Source organism: Rhipicephalus microplus, chromosome 8 (assembly GCF_043290135.1).
Source record: "Rhipicephalus microplus isolate Deutch F79 chromosome 8, USDA_Rmic, whole genome shotgun sequence".
NCBI lineage: Eukaryota > Metazoa > Arthropoda > Arachnida > Ixodida > Ixodidae > Rhipicephalus > Rhipicephalus microplus.
Window position 1 is genome coordinate 559820 of NC_134707.1, and position 26649 is coordinate 586468.

Here is a 26649-nt window from a genome sequence, read left to right on the forward strand (position 1 = left end):
GGAAGGAAAGAAAATAACTTTTAGTCCTGCGGAACGCGACTCACCCGGCTCAGTCCCACATAGGAACCAGTAAGCTGAGCATGCCGGACACCTCGAGGGCCCGCTGCGCAGCCGTGAGCTAATCAGTGAGAGCAAGGCTGCGTAGAAGCATCTCCCACCCTTCCAGTGTGATCCACTCAGTGATTGCGTTCAAAAAGAAAATACACACATATCTAGTTATGCTTGAAAAATAATTTTCCTCTCCCTACAAAAACACAAAGGTTTTCTTTTCGTTCACCCCTCTTTGTTAAAATTGACGTGTATAAATGTCTGTTGCATTTTAATTTAGTGAGTTGCAATTGCATATTGTTATTTAAGAAGTTTGGGTAGTTCTACACATTGTTTGTTTTTGTTTTATTGTCTGAAGAAAGAATACTACACTACACGTATACCGCAAATCATACAGGTCTCGTAGCATCAGTGTCTTGCTAACGATGGTTTATGAACCCTTATGAAAAGTGTGAAACTGTCGCTACTTTTTTGTTTTGTAGTGTTTTAACGTATGTACATGACTGCTCCTTGTGTGCCTCATTCACTGGGACGAGTTAAGGCACCCTGTCGGGCATTATTTGCCTGCTCTGCCCCTTACATGTTACTGTGTACTCTGTAACTCATTTATTAATTTATGATTGATTTATGAATAAACTAACAAACTGAAACTTAAGTTTTGGCATGTGCTGAGTATATGCTCTAATGTGGCTGTCTCAGCGCAGGTCATTCGGGAAGATGACAAAACTAAACTTTCTCAGCTCAGCTTGCCTTTGCGCGTTAGACCAACTTGAATTTAAACGAACCTCGTTAAGGAAGCTTACCCGAATGTAATCTAGCCTAGTTGAATGTGGTATCACCAGATAGATTCGAGCATAAGTAAGTTTAAGTCCTGTCCAGGTTGCCGCTTTTACATTAAGCAGAGTAAAGCTTTGATGGGCCCATATGGTTCGAGAAAAGTACACGGACAGCCAACTCCATAGTTGATCATGCTTACATTTAATTTAGCCGAGCCAGATGAGCCCAAATAAATCCAAATCGTCCAAATCGACTTTCCCATGACCCCAGAGGCCTCAAACCCTGAAAGATACTAATCACTCCTTACTGGTACTATAACAATCAAGCTCATTTATGTCTAATTAGTGTTAAGACGCATACTGCAGGTTTTCCCACTCAATTCAGTCCAAGTGCCAGCCAAATTATTTTAGGCGTCAGTCAATTTAATCCAGCGGCCACTATAATCCAAGTGCCAGTCATTTTATTGAAAGTGTCATTGAAATTAATCCAACCACCAACCGATTTAATCCAGACCACAGCGAATTTCATCGTGAGTACATCGCGACTTTAAAGCAACCCAAAATTTTGGGGAACGCAAGGAGTGAATAGCTTTCAAGTCAATTTAAGGGGAAATATTATCAAGAAATGTAGAATAAACAATGAATGAGCCACTAGTGACACAGTGTGACTCACGCAATTTCATCACACCGATCACTTGCACACGCACTATGCACACCTTCGACATGCATATCTAAGAAAACGCCGTTCACACAGTAATAAACTAAGACATATTGCCCGATTAAAGTCATTGGCCTGGGCAGTAGGTATCAAGGTATTACTGTGTAAACGGCGTACGCGGTGATAGGCGTGCTGAAGTCGCGCGAGTAATACTGTTGCCTCTCCTAATGGGTTTCCATGAAGAGTGCCAAATAAAACAACAAAATATCCTAAGAAAGGCTTGAATGTGCACACGAGAGCAGTGCAACATCTGCAGAACATAAATGAGCCTTCATACAAGGAATGGATTGCATGCTTTTGCTCTCGCAAAAATGGAAAGGTCTCGTCTGTGCCATGATGCCGCTTTCGGCGTATCGTAGTTATCGCAGAGGTCCAATGTGGGCTGCTGTTACAATAGTTACTGAGGGACACTACAAGGTACCGCATAAGAGACGCATTACAATAGATATTTGAGAAGACCGAAGGAGTTTGGACCCACATGCCTAGCCATAATACTCTGCTTTTATCTAAATTTATGCTGGCACCAGCGGCTTAACATATAGAGTAGCACTGCTTCTTGAGCGCTGGGTTTACCAATGTAAAAGAAATCGAAATTTTAAATTATTTATTTTGTTTTACAGAGAGAGGAGCAAGAGCTAAAGGTCATGTGGCCTGACAGAGGCTCCTACTTCTTTGCGCATTCGGCATGTATATACATGGTTTTGATGCATTTACAACAAAAAAGCATCAACATGTACATAACTAAATGCAAACAGATCAAACACAGTTTCACATCGGACAAGTACTTCTGGAGAACAAAAACTTATAACAACACTTCATGAAACGATACAATAAAAATACTTTACGGAAAATAAAAAATCACAGCACATATCCACGGAATGAATGATGATGAGAGGGGTGAAGCGTCCGTCAATCCGCACGTGCATCCATCAGTCCGTACGTGCGCCCGTTCGTGCATCCGTCTGTGTATGCGTTTGTGCATCTGTCCATCCGTCCATCTAGTGAACACTTAGAGTACCGCCATCTTGCTTCTATTTATCATATATTCATCATGTGCAAGTACTGCGATCCAGCGTACAATCCAATGACTAAACGAGAGTATGAGCCACATTTCTATTGCCAGCGCTTTGTAAACACCGGGAGCGTGATAACGACGCCGTGCTACGTTTTCCGTAACATGTGGACATGCGGATATTTGCCCGAGGGTGGGTATTTGCCACTGGTATGCGGGTAAATGCCACATGCTACGCACTACGACAACGGGGGACGCACAAGCCACGCCATAAAAAGCTTCGCCCCTAAAAAATATGAAAACGCTTCATCAAAAAAAAAAAAATGTATCATGCAAAACACTTCATGAGCAAAAAGACATACCATTTAAACAGTTCAAGATAATGCACCTCTATGCAATAAACTATGAAGCTTGAAACTGTAGTTAAAGAAACTGTGAAAAACATGTATAAAAGGCGCATAAAATGTCATTGATAAGTTACCTTAAAGTGTAAGAGAAACATTTTAACATATTGCTTGAAACGGGTGCGTAGAAGCCTATGTCATTCCTCACAATGTTTAATAGCCAGGATATTTGATATTTCAGGTCCAGACGTCCGTAGTTTGTTCGCGTGAGCGGTGGCATTGTTGTTCGGTGGCGTAATTGATACCGTGAAGATAAAATTGGCAACGCCATCTGCATAACGCTATCATATCGGTATTCTCTTGAGCTAGAAGCACACTTAAACTTAAGATGAATTGCACCGAGCAAAGGCGAAAGCGGGCATCCCTGACGTACAGATGAAATCAACTCTAATATATTGGAAAGTGTGAGATTTACAATTAGCCTTGAAGTGCACTTCTTATAACAGAATGAAATGCCATTGTACAATACATCACTCAACTGCAAGTGTTTTAGGAGCCGGCAGGGGCGTAGCCAGAATATTTTTTTTTTCGGACGTGGGGGTGTTCATACTAATTCAACCAGGGCACAGTCATCAAGTTCCTCTCTGAAGTGATTTGAGCACAATGTGTACATGTTTATGAAAGTCACGAGACGCCCCACGCCGCTCACCGTGCGTATGCTTGTGAAGAGAGTATAAGTAAACGTGAATTAGTCACCGTAAAATGCAGTAAACGACAGGTACAGTGGCCGTTTGGAGCAACGGCCTCTCGTCTCACTATTGAATGGACTAGCCTTCGAAAACAGAATATTGCAATGACCCGCTCGGTCGGAGAAGACATTGTTGATCATTATTCTCTGCTAAGCGTAGATGAAGTAGTCCTCGTCGAATAAAGTGCAATTCACAAGTCAACGACAGCTCCGCTTACAACGAGGAATGAGGGGTACACGCAGCATGATTTTGTACATTCATAATTTGTGGGGTCTCGAAATGGCAAGCGAGTGCCACGCCACGCTCTTAGAGTAAATCGGACACAGCAGACGCGGTCGGTACAAACCAAAGAACAACATACACACATTCATTTAACTGCTTTTGAACGACGATATCGTCCGCCGAATCGATACATCAATTGTAATTAATACGCTAGGACATCTGCAAACAATATTACTATACACTCCATGACAAACACAATAACAGGACAAACATACAATAACATGAAAAACACAATAACACGACGAATACAAAATAACAGGACAAACACAATAACACACCCAAGGTGGCGACGCCAACGCTTCACTTACCACGAGGGCCCCCGTAGCGCAGCCCGCGGTGCCGAGCACCGGGGATGCACGCCAAAGACAACCGTTCGCGGCAACCGCCACGCGCAGAAGAGACTCGCTCAACTCTCGCCCGCCACCAAGGCTTGCTTCCGCCAGTGGTCACTGCCGGCGCTACCACTGTGAAGGAAAGGGGGACAAAGATGACATAAACAACTACCATCCTATAACAGGGACATCAGTGGTCTACAGGCTGGCAATGCAGATTATAAAGGAAAGACTGCAGGCATGGATAGAGGATGAGGGGGTGCTGGGGGAACTGCAGAATGGGTTTCGGAAACACAGGAGGTTGGAAGACAATCTGTTCTCACTGACGCACTGCATTGAAATAGCAGAAAAAGAACTCAGGCCCCAGTGGCTAGCATTTTGGGATATCAAGGGAGCGTACGACAATGTGGTCCAAGAGGACTTGTGGGGAATACTAGACACACTGAGTGTGGAAGATGAAGTCACTAGTCTCTTAAAGGAAATCTATAAAAGTAAAAAGGTAGTTATAAAGTGGGGAAAACAGGTATCCAAGCCCACAGAGGTGAAACGGGGACTTAGGCAGGGGTGTCCACTGTCACCCTTGTTATTCATGATCTACCTACAAGGATTAGAGGCCACATTAGAGGGAAGTGGACTTAGCTTATACCTCTCTTTAGTCAAACTAGGAAAGCTCATTGATCAGGCACTACCAGCAATAATGTACGCAGATGATATAGTGCTATTGGCAGACAACAAGGAAGATTTGCAGAGATTGATGGACATCTGTAGAAAGTGAGGGAGATAGGTTAGATTTTAGATTCAGTAAGGAAAAATCAGCAGTCATAATTTTTAATGATAACGAAGGTAGTGAGCTTAGAATACAGGAAGTCACGCTAGAGATAACAGATAAATACAAATATCTGGGCGTATGGATAAGCAATGGGACCGAGTACCTAAGGGAACACGAAATATACCTGACGACTAAAGGTAACAGGAATGCAGCAGTGATGAAAAATAGGGCACTGTGGAATTACAATAGGTATGATGCTGTGAGAGGAATATGAAAAGGGGTCATGGTTCCTGGTCTGACGTTTGTCAATGCGGTCTTGTGCATGAGATCAGAAGTTAAAGCAAGATTAGAAATTACGCAACATGGAATAGGTAGGCTTGCTTTAGGAGCTCACAGGAATACTCCAAATCAGGGAGTACAAGGTGATATGGGATGGACATCATTTGAGGGCAGGGAAGCTAGCAGCAAGATAAAATTTGAGAAGCGATTGAGAGAAATGGGGGAGGAGCGTTGGGCTAGGAAGGTATTCAGCTACTTGTACATGAAGAATGTCGATACAAAATGGAGGAAGCGAACCAGGAAATTGACTGGTAAATACTTAGAAAACAGCAGGTGGCCAAACCAAAAAGAACTATTGGTTAAGAAGAAAGTGAAGGAAACGGAGACTGATATGTGGAGAATTGGCATGATTAAGAAGTTCGCACTAGAAATCTATCGAACTTTTAAGCAGGAAATTGCCAAGGAAAGGATCCATGATAATATTCGGGTAGTTCTCTACTGTTTGAGGCCAGACGGGAGTATTGCGAACCAAGACATATCGGGCCAAATACGAAGGGGTAGACACAGTATGCAGTGTGTGTGGAGAGGAAGAAGAAACTGCTAAACACTTGATAATGTTCTGTAAAGGGCTTCACCTTATAGTTCAGAATGATGGGGCAGAGTTTTTCAAAGCACTGGAGTTTAGGGACAGGTAGGGCAAAATAGACTTTAAGCGGGTAGACTTAACTAGAAGTAGGTTATCTGATTGGTGGCTAAAGTCAAGGCACGAGTGAAAATTAAACCCTTCACTGCAAAGTACGAATCCTCAACCTCTCTATTTAAAGGAAAAAAAGATAAATCTAATTGATAGTTCACTAAGTATTACGGCTAGGTGGAGTTAGCCGCCGCCCGACCTAAAGGGTACAGCTACATCCATCCATCCATCGATCCTGTAACAACCATGATGATGATAGAAGTGCTCAACGTGAACACACCGCCATCTATCGCCCGGTGATTGTAACCCGAAATGCGGCTTTTGGGCGATACACGTGCGCCACGCGGCGCAAACAACTTTACAGGGGGCGTCAGCACCTCCACAAATTACATTTCGGTTTGGCTTACTAGGCTGAGCAAATTCCTTGCTGTCGATGTTTGTTATTATGCGCCTATGAGAATTATTCTTTTTTTCATGTCAAGCTTCATACCTCAAGCAGGCCTGGTCACAGTGACAGCTTTTAGTCAATAATTTTTTTTACTTTACTACACGTATTCAAGCACGCTTGCGATATGCCGTAAGGCCTTTTTTGTCGCTTTACTACACGCATTCAAGCACGCTTGCGACACGCCATACGACCCCGCCACGGTGGTCTAGTGGCTAAGGTACTCGGCTGCTGATCTGCAAGTCGCGGGATCGAATCCCGGCTGCGGCGGCTGCATTTTCGATGGAGGCGAAAATTCTGTAGGCCTGTGTGCTCAGATTTGGGTGCACATTAAAGTACCCCAGGTGGTCGACATTTCCGGAGTTATAACCGGTCTCTTATAACCATATGATAGTTTTGGGACGTTAAACCTCAAACATCAATCAATCGATACGTCATAAGTGACATTTTTTTAAAAGTTATGCTGCATGTTGGCAACACAATTTCACACGTGTTATTCTTCGGGTAGTCTTTTTCATAACCTTGGTTGACATTAGAGTTGCACGGTGACTTTTGATAGCAATGAAGTACTCCAAACGTAGAGGTTTTATTGTGTAATCTGCGAGGGCCAGGTAATCGTTGTTGGGAAATGTTCACTTGGTCTCAATCGAAAAATGAGCCCTGATCAAGCTATGCCTACTCACATAGAAATAGCGTGTTCACTGCGCATGTGCGCTATAAAACTTGAATGTGCGCAAAAGCACGTAATGTTGTAGTTTTCTTTTTTTCGCATAGCTTTCGCTGCTCTGCTCCCTGAAACGCTAGCGTTGTGGCACTGTTTGCGAACGTGCAGCCGTGATTTCCCTTTACGGCAACAGATTTAGAACTGTACAAAATATTTTGCCGTGCAGCATGTACTCTGGTACGTCCATTCATGTTTGCAGCACTTACACCACCACGAACAGGAGCAGCCACACAAGATCTCCATAGTAATCGGTTCACCAGTAAAGAAGGAATAAACTCCGGTTTTATTCAGAGGATAGCGCACGATAATCGATTTCTCAGAACAAGTGCGCTCAGACGAGAACAGCCAGTTCATGCAACATGAGTTTACTCATGTCCTGTACCATCCATGCCTATCGGTTGTCTGTTTCAGGCATTCTGATGGGAGTCGGTAAAATTTCACTGCTGGTATCAATGCCTTCACGTTCATTTACATTTCTGGGATGGGATCACAACGCAATAGAAACTACCAGTCTTCGGTAGAGGCGCAATCACAAACGCGAGACGCTGCGCGCAGAGTAAGGTACTGGGCCTGCACGATCTCACTAGCACATTCAAGGAACACTAAAGGTGTTTTGAATTCACGATTTTATTACGAATTCGATATCCGCGACCTCCTACAACATGCCTACAAAGGTCTTTTTCACGAAGTTCGATTAAACAACGGCGCTAGAGTGAGAAAACTTCGACTGAAGGAACGCCCCCACATATCACCACTGCGGCAAGAGCGGCACTCGCCTGGCTCTTCTTTTTCTTTTCGGGATAGCATACTGATTCATCGCGTGCGCCTTGCACCCTGTGAAGTACAATACTGACTGCATTAACAACGCTGCACTCTGAGCTGTTAAATCCATGAACAGCTGATGTTTCTGCAAGCTGCCCGCGCGTAGTGCGGACCGTGCCAATAGGCTAAAAGCGAGTGCCGATGCTGCTGTGTCTTATCGAATTTCATATCCACTGATAAGCATACCATAAGCGTATCAGTTTAATACAGTGAAATTAAACACTGGCAGGCATCTTATACGTGCCAGTCTGTTTCCGACGCGGGTGAAGCTGGCTGGTTGAAACTCGCTTTCCTGTGCCGCTTCAGCCGTCGCTCTTAAAGGGCCACTCACCAGGCTCCCAAAACACAAAAATAGTGCAATACTCTCTCCTGAAATATCTTCTCCTTCTTGCAAACTTCTGTGACGCAGACAGTAGTCGCCGTGACGTATACAGCGTACATGCTCTCTAGTGGTCCATATACGCAGAATACCAAACGTGATTGCACTCCTGCAATGCCTTGCCAGGCCGCTGACTATCCGTTCTTTTTGTCTCGCATGAATATCGCGCGCGTTCAACCTACCACACTTCATTCTGTGTGTTTACAACTGCGCAAGCGGCGATAACAGCGTGTAGCCGAGAAGCGCGATATCCTGATAGGCTTTAGCGCTTAGTGCTGACATTGTTCACGTGCTTTTAAAAAATGAGTGGCGAGAAGGATGCACAGTATGTACGAAAGGAAGGAGAAAACCACCCCCTTGTTGTAAACGCAGGGTGGTGAGTGGCCCTTTAATGTGGCGACCGGCTCGAACATGTACGGACGTACAGCAAACTCGGTCCGACTTTCACAGTTCGCCATACTTACAGCAACTGCTCGATCGCAACAGGTAGTGGTGGTGGTGGTGGTTAGAAGAGTAAAAAGCGCCTAATTTCTGCAGCTCGGTAGGGAGCTTGGTGAAGCGCCTCAACAAAGAAACACGGCATTGACTGCCGGCGAGCGCAGTCAGCTGTCCTCACCTTCCCGACAGTGACGTCATGGAGCCTCGACCAGTCACAGCGGCAGCGAGACTCGTGATGGCAGTCGCAGTGCCTGCTGCTTGTTTTCAGCAAAACAAAGTTTTTGCATTGGTTTATGCAAGCTTTCGACTCGATTTTCAAGTTCACCAGGACACCACAATCTCGTTTCTTTTTTTAGTGTTTCAGTGTCACTTTAAGGGAAGCAGGGGAAATGTATACCAGTAAATGTTTCCACCAGGGGGAAACGAGCGCTAGTGTTTAAAGGGACTGTCTACCGTTTGGAAATTTTTTTCTTCATGATTATGGCACAAATGCAAAGATCGTTCACCAAATCGGCGGCAACGAGCATACTTTTGCGCCAGAAAAAAGGAATTATTATTTTAACTTGATGCCCAAAGCCGATAAAAAGTGACCACTATAGACCCTTTTCGAGAAAAGGCACCCCTGGTGCCGCGTACGCGAACTACAGTCTGCTGCCATTATGAGGGCACCGCAGCAGACGACCGAGGTTATGTGTCCCAGCAACGCTGATGCGCGTTTCTTGCAGCACACAAAGACACCTCTTGCATTTCTACAGGACGTGGACTGCGTCGGGAGGGCACGCCGATGAGAGTCTCTTGCAGGCCGGATCCATGCATCGCCAGTCATAACAAGCCAAACTGCTCGTCTAACCCGTTGAAGGGTACAAAATATTGCTCACTGTGCAGCGGAAGCAGCTCAGAAAGCTTATCAGAGAGTACTATAGGAGCTCGTTCAAGCTCGAAAACGGTGCGACTGCAGCGGATGATACGCAGAACTAACCCCCAATACAAACATCACAACAATCACGCACTTGCCGGCTCGCTTTCCATGCCCTCATGATGGCGCTAGTTATCCCACGCTCCTTTGCGAAGCGAAACTGACGAAAAACTCACCGTCACGTGGCGTACTTATGAAAAAGGTCTGATGTACCTACAAGGATTAGAGGCCAAATTAGTAGGAAGTGGACTGGGCTTCAACCTCTCTTTCGTCAAACTAGAAAAACTCATTGAACAGGCACTACCAGCATTGATGTACGCAGATGATATAGTACTAATGGCCGACAACAAGGAAGATTTGCAAAGATTGGTGGACATCTGCGGTAATGAGGGAGATAGGTTAGATTTCAGATTCAGTAAGGAAAAATCAGCAGTCATGATTTTTAATGACAATGAAGGTAGTGAGCTTAGAATACAGGAGGTCACGCTAGAGATAACAGATAAATACAAATATCTGGCCGTATGGATAAGCAATGAGGCCGAGTACCTAAGGCAACACGAAATATACGTGACAACTAAAGGTAACAGGAATGCAGCGGTGATGAAAAACAGGGCACTGTGGAATTACAATAGGTATGATGTTGTGAGAGGAATATAGAAAGGGGTCATGGTTCCTGGTCTTACGTTCGGCAATGCGGTCTTGTGCATAAGATCAGAAGTTCAAGCAAGATTCGAAATTAAGCAACTTAAAGAAACCCAGGTGGTCGAACATTCCGGACCCCTCCACTATGGCGTCTCTCATCATCATATGGTGGTTTTGGGACGTTAAACACCACAAATAAATCAATCAATTAGAAATTAAGCAATGTGGAATAGGTAGGCTTGTCTTAGGAGCTCACGGAAATACACCAAATCAGGGAGTACAAGATGATATGGGATGGACATCATTTGAGGGCAGGGAAGCTAGCAGCAAGATAAAATTTGAGAAGCGATTGAGAGAAATGGGGGAGGAGCGTTGGGCTAGGAAGATATTCAGCTACTTCTACATGAAGAATGTCGATACAAAATGGAAGAAGCGGACCAGAAAATTGACTAGTAAATACTTAGAAGACAGCAGGGGGCCAAACCAAAAAGAATTAACGGTTAAGAAGAAGGTAAAGGAAGCTGATACCGATATGTGGAGAATTGGCATGATTAAGAAGTCCGTACTAGAGATCTATCGAACTTTTAAGCAGGAAATTGCCAAGGAAAGGATCTATGATAATACTCGGGGTAGTTCTCTACTGTTTGAGGCCAGAATGGGAGTATTGCGAACCAAGACATATCGGGCCAAATACGAAAGGGTAGACACGGTATGCAGTGCGTGTGGAGAGGAAGAAGAAACTGCCGAACACTTGCTAATGTTCTGGAAAGGGTTTCACCCTATAGTTCAAGATGATGGCGCAGAGGTTTTTAAAGCACTGGGGTTTAGGGACAGGGAAGGCAAAATAGACTTTAAGCGGGTAGAATTAACTAGAAGGAGGTTATCTGATTGGTGGCTAAAGTCAAGACACGAGTGAAAATTAAACCCTTCATTGCAAAGTACGAATCCTCAACCTCACTATTTAAAGAAAAAAAAAGTAAATCTAGTTATTGGTTCATTAAGTATTACGGCTTGGTGGCGCTAGCCACCGTCCGATCTAAAGGGTATAGCCATATCCGTCCGTCCGTCCGTCCGTCCATAGCGTCACCCAACAGCGAATGTGGTCAATCTTGGCAGTCCATTGGTAGGGCAAAAATTCCTGGCAGAAAGGTATAGTTTGCCTAAAAACAAACTTGTAAAACTTGAAATTGTATGTTATGCACTTAAGGCTGTTTTAGATTGCGCCAGAGCCTAATTTTCGCTTATTTTTTTTGCTTTTTTTTTTCTTGCGAGCACGGCGTCCACCGCTGCTCATGAGAATAACAAAAACGTGTTTCGTACTTAAAACGAGCATTAAGGTATTTGTTCTATTAGTTACCAAACCTGAAGAAGCCTACAAAAAGCGCACGCGATTTCAGTTTTGGAGCTTCACTGGCACCGACCATTGTGGGCATTCATCCCACCGAGGTAAGGAGACAGAACGCGGGCAGGAATATTCTGTTTTTAAAATTTCTACGCATATTCTAGATAAACCACTGCAAGGTTAGACACTTCACATGGTACGCTTTTTATGGCGACACAAAAGAGGACAGCAATGAAGGACGGTAGACAGTCCCCTTAATGTGGAACTTTACCAGCCGGCATGTATCGTCGGCAATGTTCTCAATTCTCTCATTCAGCGTCACTGCACGAACTTTGCTGAGCGCGTTGCTTCCTAGTGCTGAGAAGTCATCCCCCTTGAAATACGCTGCTTACAACTATTGCTGGGAAGTTCGTCTTCTGTGCCAATCAGCGCCCTTCTGTGAGACTCGATGGCCGCTCCGGAAAACCGTGAGGGAACACTTGATGATTATTTCTCTAAAGTACCCTGTGCAAGTCAACAAATGGAGAAAAAGCTACATTAGCCAAAAAAACTGTTCCCAGCTGTAGTTCTACACTGCCTGAATACGACTCGAGTGCCGAAACAACTCCACAAAACAAACGGGAGCACGATGCATGCACGAAAACCACGATTCCTGACAACGGCATTGGTCTTGACGTGTTTAACGGGCCAAGACGCCATGAGTTGCAGGACGACGAGACTAGACGACGTTTGCTAATAGCACCACAGAAACTAGGCACGAAATGCAGCTTTCCCCAGTCAGTTAGTAACTTAAATGTCTCGTGTATTGCAAATTTCAGGAAGGAGCTCGCTGCAAGACGTGTGCTTTTTTTGGAAAAGAAAGTTCAGGCAAGTTCTTGGTGCCTCTCTCCATTCAAACGCTGGAGGATCGCGTTGGGAAATTTTAAAAGCTACAACAATTGTGACTATACCACAAGTCCAATGCTCTATACGCGACGAATTTTCTACAAGCACTCAAAGGCGAGGCGATAGTCGAAAAGATGGAGTCATCAGTGCAAGCACGAAAAGAATTAAACACACGAAAAAACTGATCTCCATCATAGACTCTATGATATTTTTAGGAAGACAATGCAATTATGAGAGACGATTATGCATAACACAATATAATTATGAGAGGCACTGTAATGGGGCGCTCCGGAAATTTCACCACTGTGGCTCTTTAACGTTCACCTAAATCACAGTGCACAGGCCTCGAGCAGTTTTGCCTACATCAAAAATATGACAGCGATTAGATTCCGCGACTAGTGGGTCAGCAATGGAGCACCATAATCGCTGGACCAGCGGGGCGGGTAGTAAAAAAGACGATTTCGGTAAATTTACTATGCGCTACTTTTGTCCAACTGTAGGCGTGCAATTTCAACTAATTGAGATATATTGCTGAAAATCTCTTTCACACCGTGCCAGAGTGATTCTGTTCTATCTTTCTCATACTGCTCGCTTTTAGGTGGCACATTTTTCTCGCAGGCATGTTTTGCGGATACCAAAGGTGTGAACGTCAATGCAATAACCAATGTTTGCATGCAACCATTCTGCAGAATGCAGACAACAATTCTGCAGTAATATGCAGAATGAACTTCTTGTCAATTGAAAAAGATAATCAACATTGTTCTGCTGTGTCATGTGTCTGTTTGCTGCAAGACACATTACTTGCACAGGGCTTGTTTCACTTCTTATGGTAAAAAATGGTTATTATGTATTCTTTTAATTTTACATGATAACATTTCCACTCATGTATGTTCATTCTTTGCATTTCTAGTTCCGCGTTATTTCACTAGTTTTAGAAATCGCTTGGTGGGCCCTTCTAGTCATGTCAATGTAAAGGGAGGACTTTATACATACGACAAATTATATATATATATATATATATATATATATATATATATATATATATATATATATATATAGAGAGAGAGAGAGAGAGAGAGAGAGAGAGAGCGTGTGTGTGTGCTGAGATGTTAGCAGAATGTGCGAAGGTTCAGTAGAAACCTTCTCCATATTTCTAGTGCTTGTTATATTGTCTGTGTCTTGTTCTCATGAAATATTACTCCTTCAGATTTTTAGTCTTCAGCACTTGTAATACTTCAGGCGTTTCTATATGTATAAATTTGGCTGTGCGTATGTGTATATTATTTTTCTTCGTGCTTTAAGGCATCAATTCTTTTTTGCCATTATTTATTCATATATAGAAGTTGCCATATTTTTGTTACATTTCTTGTATCGCCCATTTTGTATTCTTGCAAATTTGTTTATTGCAACTTTTTCTCAGTGTTTGCATACATTGTTTATTGTAATGTTTCCCACCTACCTGGTCTTCAATGACCGCAGTATTTTCTAAATAAAATAAAAATAAATGTTAGCCTCTAGCTTGAGTATATCTTAGCACATGTTCGAAGAAACACATTGTTTAATATGCTTGAATGTAACCTATCAGACATTGGAACTGTGTCTGGCTTTTATTATTAAAAGGAACGTCTGCCTAATGAACATTGTCGTAGTGATCGACACCGGCGAGATCTATTCCGGCGGGTACAAGTATATGACCACCGCTGCAGCAATAATCCTGTCGCCATGACTACCTAAAGGGATGGTGTCACCAAATTTCGAGGCTATCCCATGCCTGCTGTGGGTTTCCTCTGTATGCAAGGACTCTCCACACGAAGGGTCGGACAAAACAAACGCATAGAATATATTTTAATTCACTTTTAAAAGTGGAGCTGAATGCCCACTCTTACAATATAGACCCATTTCTTGCGCAGCAACACTGAAATTTCAGAATAGGAGAAGCAACGGCAGTTGTCGTAACGTCACACCAGATCTGTAATGACGAGTGTATTGGCATTCCTTGCCGAGAAGCTGTGCGTCCGTAAAGGACACTGGGTGCTTTCGAAAAGACTCTTGACGTGTCCTTGTCCGTCAAAGACGCCGCGCTAATCCGCCCCGTTCTCCTTCAGTGTGGACTGAGAGCCCCACCCGACATTTTCCTATGCTTGAAATAAAAAGTATCTCTCTCTTTCTCCTTCAGCATACGCCTATATAAGACAGCGCATCATAGCGTCAGGCAACTTCCTTGTCCACGTTTAGTACATACGTTGTAAATATAAACATTTCGTTTCCTTGATAGATATGTGGGGTCGAACGTCCCAATACCAACATATGATTATGAGAGACGTCGTAGTGAAGGGCTCCGGAAATTTCGACCATCTGGGGTTCTTAACCGTGCACCCAAATCTCAGCACACGGGCCTACAACATTTCCGCCTCCATCGGAAATGCAGCCGCCACAGCCGTGATTCGATCCCGCGACCTGCGGGTCAGCAGCCGAGTAGCTTAGCCACTAGACTACCCCGGCGGGGCACCGAATCGCTTCGAAGACGGATTACTCTTCTTCTTTTGTTGGCGCTTCAGTGTACCACTGTGTGTGCTTGTTTAGCTGTGCTCTTGCCTTTCATGGAACAGTGTATTACCCGTGCAGTCGCCTTCACACGCGGTCATCTTGGGCTTTCTGGCTATATGCGAACACACATGCCCCGCACTCTGGCTTATGGTCTATTTTACGAATGGGTTCCGGGTCCGCCATACTGGTCTGTTAACCTTTGTGTTCTGCATCTCAGCGTTACGGTGTACGCATCAGAACGATTTGGTTGGCGATGTGTCGTGACCTTCACGTCGCAACAAACAAAAACGAGAAAAGGTCAGATTAACTGCCCAAGATGGCAGTGCCCGTGTGTCTTATGGGCTGTATGTGTATACAGACAACACAAAGAAAAAGCGTTAGATGTACGTTTACGGACCTGAAGTGTGGCATCGATAAGGCGAAAGTGTTTTCATTGACGGTCGCAGCATGGCATTGTGGATGATCGACCAGTACGGCACCCACGAACAGAAGCAGAGGTGGCTGCCCGACCTGTGCTCCATGGAGAAGTGCGCCTCGTACTGCCTCACCGAGCCTGGTGAGTTGTCTTACAGCCAATCCAGTCAGGCTTTTTTCATATCGTTACAGGTCCTTTTCAAAAAAATTTCTGCGCTCGCCGCTCTGCCTGAAATGTTGCAGAAAGGCTGTACTAATGAACCTACTTACTCGATTAATTGATTACTAATTAACCCACTTACAGTGCCATGCGCCTTCACCACCACGACATAGTACATACTGCGGTTCGTTGGGTAATTTCCACGTCGGTTTTCGTCATTTGTGGGATCCCAGGTAGCGGCAGCGATGCGGCGTCCATCAGTACGACGGCGAAGCGCGACGGCGACGACTACATTCTGAACGGCACCAAGGCGTTCATCAGCGGCTCGGGCGAGAGTGAGGTGTACGTGGTGATGTGCCGCACCGGCGGGCCAGGACCCAGGGGCATCTCGACGGTGGTGGTGGAGAAAGGCACTCCCGGGCTGAGCTTCGGCAAGAAGGAGAAGAAACTCGGCTGGAACTCTCAGCCCACGCGCATGGTCATCTTCGAGGACTGCCGCGTTCCCGTCTCCCATCGGCTAGGCGAAGAGGGACAGGGATTCACCATCGCCATGGAGGGTCTCAACGGAGGACGCATTAACATCGGTGAGCATCAGACGTTTGTGCTGTACACACTTGAAGCAAGCTGAACTCCCTTTCACGCAATCAGATGGATCCTACTTTGCTTCTACATATAGCCTTTCAGTAAGGGTTTACCTTTTACTTAAATCACCCTTTAGGAGCTAAGAAGTGTACACAATATTGTTGACAGTTTTAATGACAGTGTTGTGGGTTACGAAACACCTATGATATATATGCGATGAAGGGCCATATTATTGTTGCTCGCCGATTTATCAGGCGAGTTTACATTAACACATGTGTCTCTCTTTTGTTTTTTTGTTTGTTTTTTGTTGTGGGAGGGGAAAGCAGTGTAGAAGCACACCATAAATTTATGCATATTGCGTGAATTTAGATTGTTCGGTTATACGAAACAAAAATATCCCCAGCAGTATCTCAACGGTGGCTCAAGATGGCTACATACACCTGATGGTCGGTGTCCAGCGTGAGCGCTAGTGTACATGAAGTATATTATTGTAGTGTGATATGCCTTTTGGGCGGCGCGCGGGAGCACAAAGGCTGAACTCAAAGTCTTAGCACTATTTTTCGGTGGTCAAGCCAATTCGCACTGACCAAAAGGAACTGCTTAGGAGCCGTTTTAGGGCCGTTTGATGCGTTATCCGCCCAGCCGCAGCGCACGCGCCGGCACACCTGCCGCACCCAAGCTGGAGGTGGCTGTAGGGAGGACCTGGTTCTCTCAGTGTGCATTACTAGCTGCCCTCCATCGAAGAATAACTAGCTTGTCTGGTCACCCCGGTGTTCCTTACGATGCCGTTTGTTTTTTCATCCCATGTCGGGACGAGCTGCTAGCGCCGTTCCACACGCGTTCCGCACAGACGCAACGCACGTGTTGGGACCCCTACCGCACGCAAGGGGGGACAAATGAGCTAATTGGCGATGCTATTTCACCCTCCGCAGCGTCACCAATTGGCTTATTTGTCCCCCGCTTGCGTGCAGAAGGGGTACCGGAACGTGCGTTGTGGCTCTGCGGGTACCGCGTGGAACGGGCCTTAAGCAGTACGTGCTTCTGCTCGCAGAGTGCTCCTACCAAGTGTGGGTGGCATGGTACTGTGCCATCGTCGATGGGAGACGACCTGGGCTTCACGAAGTATGACGATAGTTATAGCGCGAGAACAAAACGACGACACAGAGACAAGAAGGAGACGAAGGACATGAAAAAGTATGAAAGGAGGTCTGGTTCGTCCTCCACCGAGAGTGGCAGCACCTGGGTGCAAAGAAGTTTTACGAAACGTGGCACCGTCTGGCAGTGATTTTCAGTGAGTCGGAGGGCAGATAACCATCAATTTCGAGTTCCACGACACGGCCTAGTAAGCCGGTCGCTCCCGAGTTTAGCTTGTGTGCTTCTTCGCCTGGTTTTTGCATGCGATTCGGTGATCTTGTCACCTTGTCGGGCTTTACCCGCAAGGTCCGTGTTGGCCCCTTCTCCGTGCTCGGCGACTTTACTCGCCGAGGCAGAGATTAGCTCCTTTCTTCGCGAAGGGCTAAGCCGGCTGTTAGCCGTGCTGGTTTACCAGGGTACGTTAAGTTTGCGTGCTGCGGCATTTGCTTCTGCACTGAACAGTAGTCCCGTAGTCACCAAAGGACGGATTGTGTTTCGCTGGGCCCTGGAAGTCACGAGACGGGCCGTGACCGCAGCGCGCCCAACGCGCTGTGATAGCCCACCTAAAGCCCCTCCATCGCGTCCGCTGCCACTCAGGGTACGTCCGCTTTGCGTGTTGTGATTGAAGTTACCGCACCGAAGGGTAGCCCCTATGTTGGGTCTCCCGTCTGCCCGAAGCAAGACTTCCCCCTCACATGAGCTTGGGGGGGGGGGGGGGAGGACATGCCGGGACAGACGTGGATGGTGATGGGTTGATGAGTTACGCGAGATTCTGAGACAAAGCGCCTCTGGGTGCCGCGTCTCCTTCCTATCTGATAACGGCAAGCTGGAGGTGAAAATTTGCCCCCTGCTTGGGTGCGGCAGGTGTCACTGCACGTACATTGCGGCACGGCCAGGCTAGGCAGCACCTGGGCACGCTCGCAGGTGCAGTCTAGCCCGGCCGCGTATTTTGAATTGCTGGTTCCGCAGCGCATGCGAGAGAAAAAAAAAAGGAGAGTGGAGATAGAGCCAGCGCCTCCGACAGGAGCGCTTGCTCACTATTGGTTCCTTGACGTGACGTGGCTGGGTGAGTGCACGTTTTTGCAAACGGACGCACGCACACAAAGAGAAATGCACGGCCCTTTTTGCGGCTGTTCCATCGTACGGAAACAACCACGCCCTTAGTGCGGCTGTTAACTTTTGGGGTGTATGGGGGCAGGGAAGCTCATAGTCAGCCCTTCACTTTGACATAACAGGCAGGGGTGCGGCGACGTGGGTGGCCAGGAGAGGGGGGAAGGGGGCAAGCCTTCACTCTCCGCCACTTGTACCCTGAAGGGGAACTGTGCACGCTTATGCCCACAGCTCACCACACACTTTTTCTACCTTTCCTTTCCGAGTCCTCTTTGCCATCTTTCTCAAGCAGCTAAGCTGAACCGTGCTTCCACTAGGGTTTATCAAACTTAATGGCACGGCACGCTTAACCAGCGCTTTTCCTTTTCGCATGTCAGATTTTTTTTTTTACTTTTTTCGACCATTTTATTCTCTCTCACTGTCTCTTTTATCCTTATACCCCTTATCGAACGCTCCTCCCTCATATCCTTACCGTTTCACTCCAACATTCTTGTTTTTTCTATTGTTTTTTTTTGTACTCATCCGCATGAGTTGGCGAAAACAGTGCCTGTTTTTCGGTGAATCATTTCATCATACGTGCCACTGGCACGGTGGACCCTTACGTGCGGTTTAATGTTCCAACTTACCATCTAACTATCGAGCTGGTTTCGATCAACAACGTGCTTCCAACTAGCATGGCGAATCTCAGGCACGTTTCGGTGAACGACGTCGGTCCAACTGACATTCGGGAGCAAATAGACGGGAGCAAATACCCATCTAACGCACGAGAAGGGCCTCCGCGCCGACATGTGCACGGACGGCGACGCGCACTGGTGAATCACCAGCTACAGCCTGGCAACAAGTACGACGTTGATAGGAAAACCGCTAATACAAAGAGGTAATTTTGATGTTGCCCGTTTTCTTTACACGTGGCTAAAAGCCTAGTTTAATAAGATTTTATGATATCGACGATCACTGCGGACACACTAATGCTACCAAACTACGTCTACCACATAGTTCTTGTTTACGCAGGGATAATGCTGGCTGTAAACGCATGGGGCTTATTTACTCACAGGGCGGATATGTGCGCGCTCGCTCACCATAATGAAAGCCATGGCGCTCTGTTAGTGATTGAATGTTGTCACAATATTGTGCACTAAAATCGCAGCTGAAGTGTGAAAATGAAGCTGTTGAAATCCGCGAAACTGTCAATGACTGGCATGATTAGCGCATTTCATACATTGTTTTTAACTGAAACCAAGAGCTTTTTCCGTTTTCACTGATTGCTATACGATGAGGCAGCATGCAGCACGTCTGTCCTGTAAGTAAAAAAGCCACACGTGTTTCACAACCAGCAGTATGCCCGCGTAAACAAGAACTTTGTGGTTGACATCGAGGCACATTTATTCGTTCGGGAGCACCCTGGAGGCACCGCAAAACTTCGTCAGGTGCAGAATTTTACCAATTACCAATACGTTGATCTCGAGGTAGTAGTAAACCAGGCTGGCTGCAGAAAAATTTTTGAGAGAGTCGCTTCTCAATGATCGTCGATATCATCAATTCTTATTAGACATGTCTTTTCACCCCTTGTGACGGAAACGGATAGCATGCGAACTCTTTGGATTTCTGGTTTCGCTGTCGATGACCCACGTCGTATTTGATGTCTGGTTGTAGCTGGTGATGCACTCGTGCGCGTCGCGGTTTATGCAGATGTCGACGTGGAGGCACTTCACGTTTAACAGTCGGAACAACTTCGCACATGGAAACTATCACTGCATTACCAAAACCAGTCGCAGGTAGAGCATCGACTCGGTGGCGCATTGGTGTGAGCGGCTGCCTGTTCTAAGGTCACCTTCCATACAAGGCAGCGAAGGAGCGAGGGTGCTTCCGCACGATGGAACAGCCGAAAACACTCCGTATGTGTGCGCGTGCATTTGCAGGTGCGCGCGTCAGCAGTTACCTGACCTTTAGAGGGAGGACCAATAGTGTGCGTGCAATCCTGACGAAGCAGTCGGCTTCCTCCTCGCTCTTCTTCTTTTCTTTCTCACGTGCGATAGAGCACCGGCATTTCGAAATAGGCACCCGACGATTCCAACAATGCTCACTCAATGGCATGTGCTCGCCTCCTCGCGACCGCTCACGACTACGTCCACCTCGTTCTCGTCGCTTCGTAAGCACGACAGCACGTGGTAAGTTCTTACAATGAGTGTTACGCACGGGTACTGATATCCTTCCAAGCCCCCACAGCTGCCTGCTCTCAACCCACTTGAAGAACGCTGGGTAGCTTCATTTATGAGCGGTAGGCATTTGGCTGACGACAACGGTCAGTATGGCATAAAGGGGCAGGTGGTTGACGTGCCGATCGACGGGGCCAACACTGTGCAGTGCCGCTGCAGATCATGCTCGACAAAAACACTGCCTTCGACCTACATGCACATAATACACCGGCTCGTTAGCAGGCATTCTTTGAGAAATGGTCTCGCCAAGAAACACCCTATGCACCTCCGAGCGAGCTCCTAGAAAATCATTCACTTTGGGCATATGGCGGTGATTTTTTTTTTTTTTTGAAAAGGTTGCATACGCGCGCTTTTCGTGTTGATGTCATCTCTTATTCGATTCCCCTTAATTGGTAGTTTTTACTTTTCACTGTTATTTTCTTTTCAGTTACGCTTGAACGAATGAAAACCACCCATTGTATGTATGTTTTCATTTGTGAAAATGTCTTTTTTCCAGGATGTAAAGCTGTTAGTTACACAGTAAAACTTCCTTAATAGAATAAACTGGTTACAAAAAAGGTGGCGGTTGAGCGAAATGCTGTGATCTAGTGGGTGCTTTACTGCTGAACTTCAGGTTGCGGGATTCAATCAAACTGTATATATTATTATGTATCGATTATGGTGAAATAAACCGAATCTCAAAACTACGGCTGCATTTTTGATAAAAGGCAAAAATGCCGGTGTATTTAGATTGAGGTGCAAGTTAAGTGAACCGAGGTTGTCGAAATTACCGACGCCCTCCACTACCGCGTTCTTTATAATCATATCGTGGTAAACCCCCAAGTATTGTTTTATTACATATGAATGCTTGGGTCTCGCTTGTCCGCAAGTAGATGCTTCATTACGCCCTCGGTGATAGCCCTGTTCAATTTCTCCATAGTTTTGAACGTGAAAGATGTTAAATAATATAGCTTGGTGACGTACACGTCAAGATGTTCTTTGTATGCTTGCGCAAGTGTACATAGTTGATGCAATTTTCGAATAAAGCTTACTCGGAAGTTAGCGCTCTGTCCTATTCTATTGGTTTGCTCGGCCATTTATTTTTTACCATAATGTGCTATACTAGTTCAAGTGCGACAAACCACCTTGCCCAAGCTTCAACACTTGTAAATATATAGCAGGCTCTGTTTCTTTGCTTTCTCTCTAATCAACAAGAGTTTGCATTTTATCACTCGGGCCGGCTACCTTATATGTACATGAATGCAGGCTATTCTGTTGCATGGATGGTACTGAAGGACATTGGCGAAAGAACAGAAAAATAAAGTGTGGGTATAGTAAGTACTCGACTGTCAACGATGCTGTCCAGTATTGAGCCGAAGTCGACAAGGTATAGTGCCACAAGGAACTCCCATTTGTCATGCATATTTAAGATGCCACAAATTTCAAGGCAACTTTTTTTTATCAAAACAGTAGTTGATTTGGTGGCGCATTCGTCCGCCGCCGGTGTCCTTAGCCGATATCGCGCACTATGAGAACAAAAAAAGTATCCAGGTTCGAGTGAGAATTGAACCCACGCTTTCGGCGTGGTAGTCGAGCACCCTACCGCATAGCCATGTTTGATGTCGCACGCTGGCGTCATTAGAGGACGTCATGCTGGCACCCTAGAGTCCCACGATCTGTGATCACGTAATTGATGATGCTTCCACAAAGGAGCACCTATCCCGGAGTTAGTGCAACTACAGGTCAAGGTAGAAAACCAATAACATAATGAGAACATCAAAAGTAAATTAATGAACTTTGAGTGCTTTCTATTGGAGGACACTTTAATACATCTATTTTGCGACTGCCCTCTGTACGTGTCCCAACGGAAGACACTGGCTGCAACGTTGCCGGCTTCGGTATGAGCGCTCTGAGTGAAACCTACCTGTTGTCTGAACAGACAGCGTCAAAGGCTGCTATAAGGGTATTTACAGATTTTCTCAAGGATTGTGCATTAGCTCTTCCTTATTATCATATTCACCACTATTATTCCCTTTTCAGTGTGCGTAAGCTCAGACTAGCCTCTATGCTCCCTAAATAATTCACGCTCTTTTTTCTCTTAGCTCTTGGGGAATCGCGAAAAATGTGACAATTTCTGATTTCTCAAGTATTGCAAATGCGTTCTGCGGAAGCCAGGACGCAGCTTCGTTCTACAAAAGGGTGGCTTTCCCTTTCTCAACATTTGTCATTCTGCGAACGCGTGAAGCAGGACACAAACCTACGAATTTCGTCAGCACGTAAATGGCAAGTTCTTCTTTGTTTCAGCCTCTTGTTCAATGGGAGCTGCCGCTGCAAGCATCGACATCGTCACCGAGCACATGAAGGTTCGGAAGCAGTTTGGAAAGCCTCTGGCTTCCTATCAGGTACAGTCTGCGAAGAATTATAATTTCAACTATAGCGAATCAGGTATATGTGCCATGATTATACTGTCACGATGCAGAACCAGCAATGTAGGATACAGGACAGTGCACTTGAGTTATATGCAAGGCATTCGAGAGATGACCGAGTATAAACTTCGTCTTACGTTCTTGCAACGCGACCTCTTCGTTCTTATAGGTCTGCGGGTTCAATGCGGCATTTGTCTCTGCGAAAGACAAATGAAGACAATTTGAAAATGTCTCGCAACAGTTTTCATTGCTACAAAGCCCAAATTAGTGATCCTAACTGGCCCTAGTCAGGAGCACATTCTCAAGAGGTTCGACTACCACCGGCAGCGTTTTCAAACTACGCTGAAAGATTATTGCAGCGGAAAATTGTTTAGCGACGTTAAATTATTGAACCGGTGCTCACAGCACAGCCAGTTCTGCCTGGCGAGGATGGCCACGAAACTTCAGTCTGCCCGCCTGATGGTGCGCAAGGCAGCTGAGGCTATCGACCAAGACCGACCAGAGAAGGTTACCATGAGCGCCATGGCAAAGCTGCACGGAACTGAGGAGAGCTTCAAGGTGAGCACTGTTTCTCTCGGGTGTGCGTTTCGAGTCGTTTCGACAGAGCAGCTTATGAGAAGCTCACAGGATGATTGAGAAATGCCTCATTTAACGCGAAATGACAGCGAAAGCTTAGGATTAGCCTTGAATGCGATATACAATCCTTAATTCGAGCACTGAATGCATATTTTTTATTGTATGTTAAGTTGTTAAGTTTAAATTGTGGATTACTACAATGTAATTGACAAAGTTGAATGTGGCTTGCGTCAGTCAAGTTTTACCATGTCTTCATTTTCTTAAACGGTTAGCATGCTTTAAACCACGAGTGTAATTATGCACACAAAATCTTCTTAACCTATATATGCACCCACTACGTGGTCTTAAGCGAATACCCACAGTAACGTGCATGCCTTTGGTAAGGGGTTGTCGGCTTCAAACCACGAAGCCGCTATGATAATCACATTTTCTGACGACCTACGGCAATGCACGCTTGTGCTACGTAATATTATTGTGATATTGCCGGCTGTATTGTAAAGCCTGTACACAGAACGCATGTCTATGTAAAGCCAGAAAGTTATTATACATTGTGACGACGCGGGATCGACGAGCACACAGAACACCTCGAACAAATACACTTTATCGATCACAGGAAAAAAGACTGCAATGTCTTCTTCGTTTCCGCCCTCGGCCAAGGACACTCGCGCTGCTTCGTTGTCACCACCACTGGTATATACGCGCGTCAATATGGTCGAGCTCAATGCGGTGTGCGGCGTGACCTTGCAGCCTTACTACAGGTGCCCATTAGCTTGGCAGCGATTGCCCTGTTTCAGTAGGAAACACTTGTCCATCACTGCGTGCTTGGTAGCTCCCCAGATCTCACTCCTGCGAAACGCATAGATGAGAGCCAGCACCAGTGTAAGCGGCGTGCCTGCTGCTTCACATCCACACATGGTTCCCTTTGGCTGGAGATGGTGCAATTTTTTTCCACTGCATTCCGAGCTGAGGAAGTTAGTTTCATTGTATGTCCAAGCTCAAATGTGTCTATGTGGTATAACACCGGGTTGCCACGCAAGCCACCCGGGTTCAGTCCTCACTCTGGCGCTGATTTCTTTCTTGTTTCTTCAATCTTCTCAATTTTTCAGTCATGTACAAGATAATGATTTTTTGCTCACATCCAACAATGCCCAACACCAACAATTCCGGCGACGTTGTTGGCGCCGGAATTTCCGCGAAACGAACAGTTAACGTTATCGCGCTAATACTTGCTACCGAGCACGAACAAAAGCATAACTTTTGCGATATGATATTGCTACACTCATTCCTCAAGTTTTGTTATCGCTCCGTTGCACTAACTCTCAGCGCAAACCGCGCCTACAGTGTTCCAAAAGCTTCAGGGCTGTAGTAGCTGTTTTGTTAAGATTATTGGCATCGCTCGAACATTGCAGATTATTCTGGAACCTACGGGGCCACTAGCAATAACGTTAGAATATTCGACTGCGCATGCATAAATGCCGACGCGCTTCAGCATTTGTCGGTTGATCGACAGCCGACGCTTTGTTTGCCGCTATCATTGCTAGTGTGCATCGCTTTAATCTGATCATCTGTTTACCGGCCAGAAGTTTGGCCAAATAAAGAGTTTCATTTAAGACAAGCCATCTTTTCCTTCATCAGCGTCACGACCTCGTGACATCTGGTGGAGGTGCTTCCCGGTCCATGTACCAAACGCCCCCATCCCGCCGTGAGCTGAGCCCCAACCGGGAAGGTGGCACCGACACCAGCCGCAGCCAACGAGGGCTAGATCCTAAGTTCAAGCCTCTATCGGATAACACACGAAAGACCAACGCCACAACCATAACTGTGGCAACTATGACAGCCACTGTACCGTTACCCGTTACCGTTGTGATGCAGCTGCCAAGAGAGCCACATAGCTTCCACGGATCCACTGGTGACCTGGCTGGAGAGTATACGACTGAGTGGCCACCATCAACCACTGGGACAAAGAAAAGAAGCTTCGTCGCGTCTACATCTACCTGCAAGACGCAGCAAGCAACTGCTTCAAGAACCGAGAGTCTGGACTTCTAACGTCGGATCTCTTCCGTGGCATATTTCTGGACATGTTAAAGAGCATCGCCCGTAAATAAAGGGCCGCGACTTTGCTAGAGACAAAGTTACAACTCCCGAATGCGAACGTGATTATCTTCGCTGAAGAGATGACCCGGCTGTTCTGTCACGCCGACCCCAGCATGCCCGAGGAGAAAATGTTCCGTGTTCTCATGCGAGAGGTCAAGCAAGAACTCTTCGTTGGGTTAATCCAAAACCCACCGAAGTACGTCCAAGAATTTCTGTTGGAGGCAACATCGATCGAAAAGACGCCAGAAATACGAACCTGCCAGTACAATGCCCTAATGATGCAAGGTAGCCCAGATCTTCATGCTCTCGGCTCCCATGACCTGCGCGAAGCGATTACGAGCGACCGTGAGAGAGGAACTGCGGAAGATGTTACCCTCATCACATGTAGCCGCAAGTGGACTTCATCGCCGACATCGTTCGGGAAGAAACCCAACAATGCATCTACTCCCCTGAACCATGACAGCCACAGCTGCAAGCCATGAGCTACGCTCCACCTCCACGTCAAATGCCACACCGTCGCAGTTTTATTATCCAGAGCTCCTTGATGTGGTTACGAAAGTATTCACCGAGACACGTTTGAAATATATCTGAACAAAAAAAAGATAACTCGTGATGCACATTATGGGCAATTGTTACATTATAAAATAACTATATTGGTAAGATGACTCACTGATTTCCTTTGGACAGCAAAAAGAACACGAGTTACCATTCATGGGTGTATGATATTGTCACACCAAAACGAGGATGAATCGACGTGTACGAAAGGATGAAGAGCAGGTCGCGAAACACTGTGTTTAATTGGGCTGACCTGCGCC

At 45.9% G+C, this 26649-nt stretch overlaps 2 protein-coding genes across 6 annotated transcripts in view; one reads left to right on the forward strand and one right to left on the reverse strand.

Annotated features, from left to right (window-relative positions):
- The window catches only part of LOC119163924 (aldehyde dehydrogenase 1A1), a 638180-nt gene that overhangs the window by 502655 nt on the left and 108876 nt on the right, over positions 1–26649 (reverse strand). For all 3 annotated transcript variants that reach the window (XR_012885825.1, XM_075872625.1, XM_075872624.1), the window contains exon 2: positions 4238–4393. Coding sequence is in view for 2 of the 3 variants with exons in the window: in XM_075872625.1 (XP_075728740.1) it covers positions 4238–4393 (156 nt within the window). In the remaining variant the exon portion in view is untranslated. The remainder of the gene's footprint in view (positions 1–4237; positions 4394–26649) is intronic.
- Positions 1–26649, forward strand: part of LOC119163926 (isobutyryl-CoA dehydrogenase, mitochondrial) — a 109408-nt gene that overhangs the window by 47211 nt on the left and 35548 nt on the right. For 2 of the 3 annotated variants that reach the window (XM_037415995.2, XM_075872637.1), the window contains exons 4-7: positions 15590–15699; positions 15951–16301; positions 23043–23140; positions 23570–23722. In XM_037415995.2, the coding sequence (XP_037271892.1) occupies positions 15590–15699; positions 15951–16301; positions 23043–23140; positions 23570–23722 (712 nt within the window). The remainder of the gene's footprint in view (positions 1–15589; positions 15700–15950; positions 16302–23042; positions 23141–23569; positions 23723–26649) is intronic. The other variant, XM_075872638.1, reaches the window with a different exon arrangement.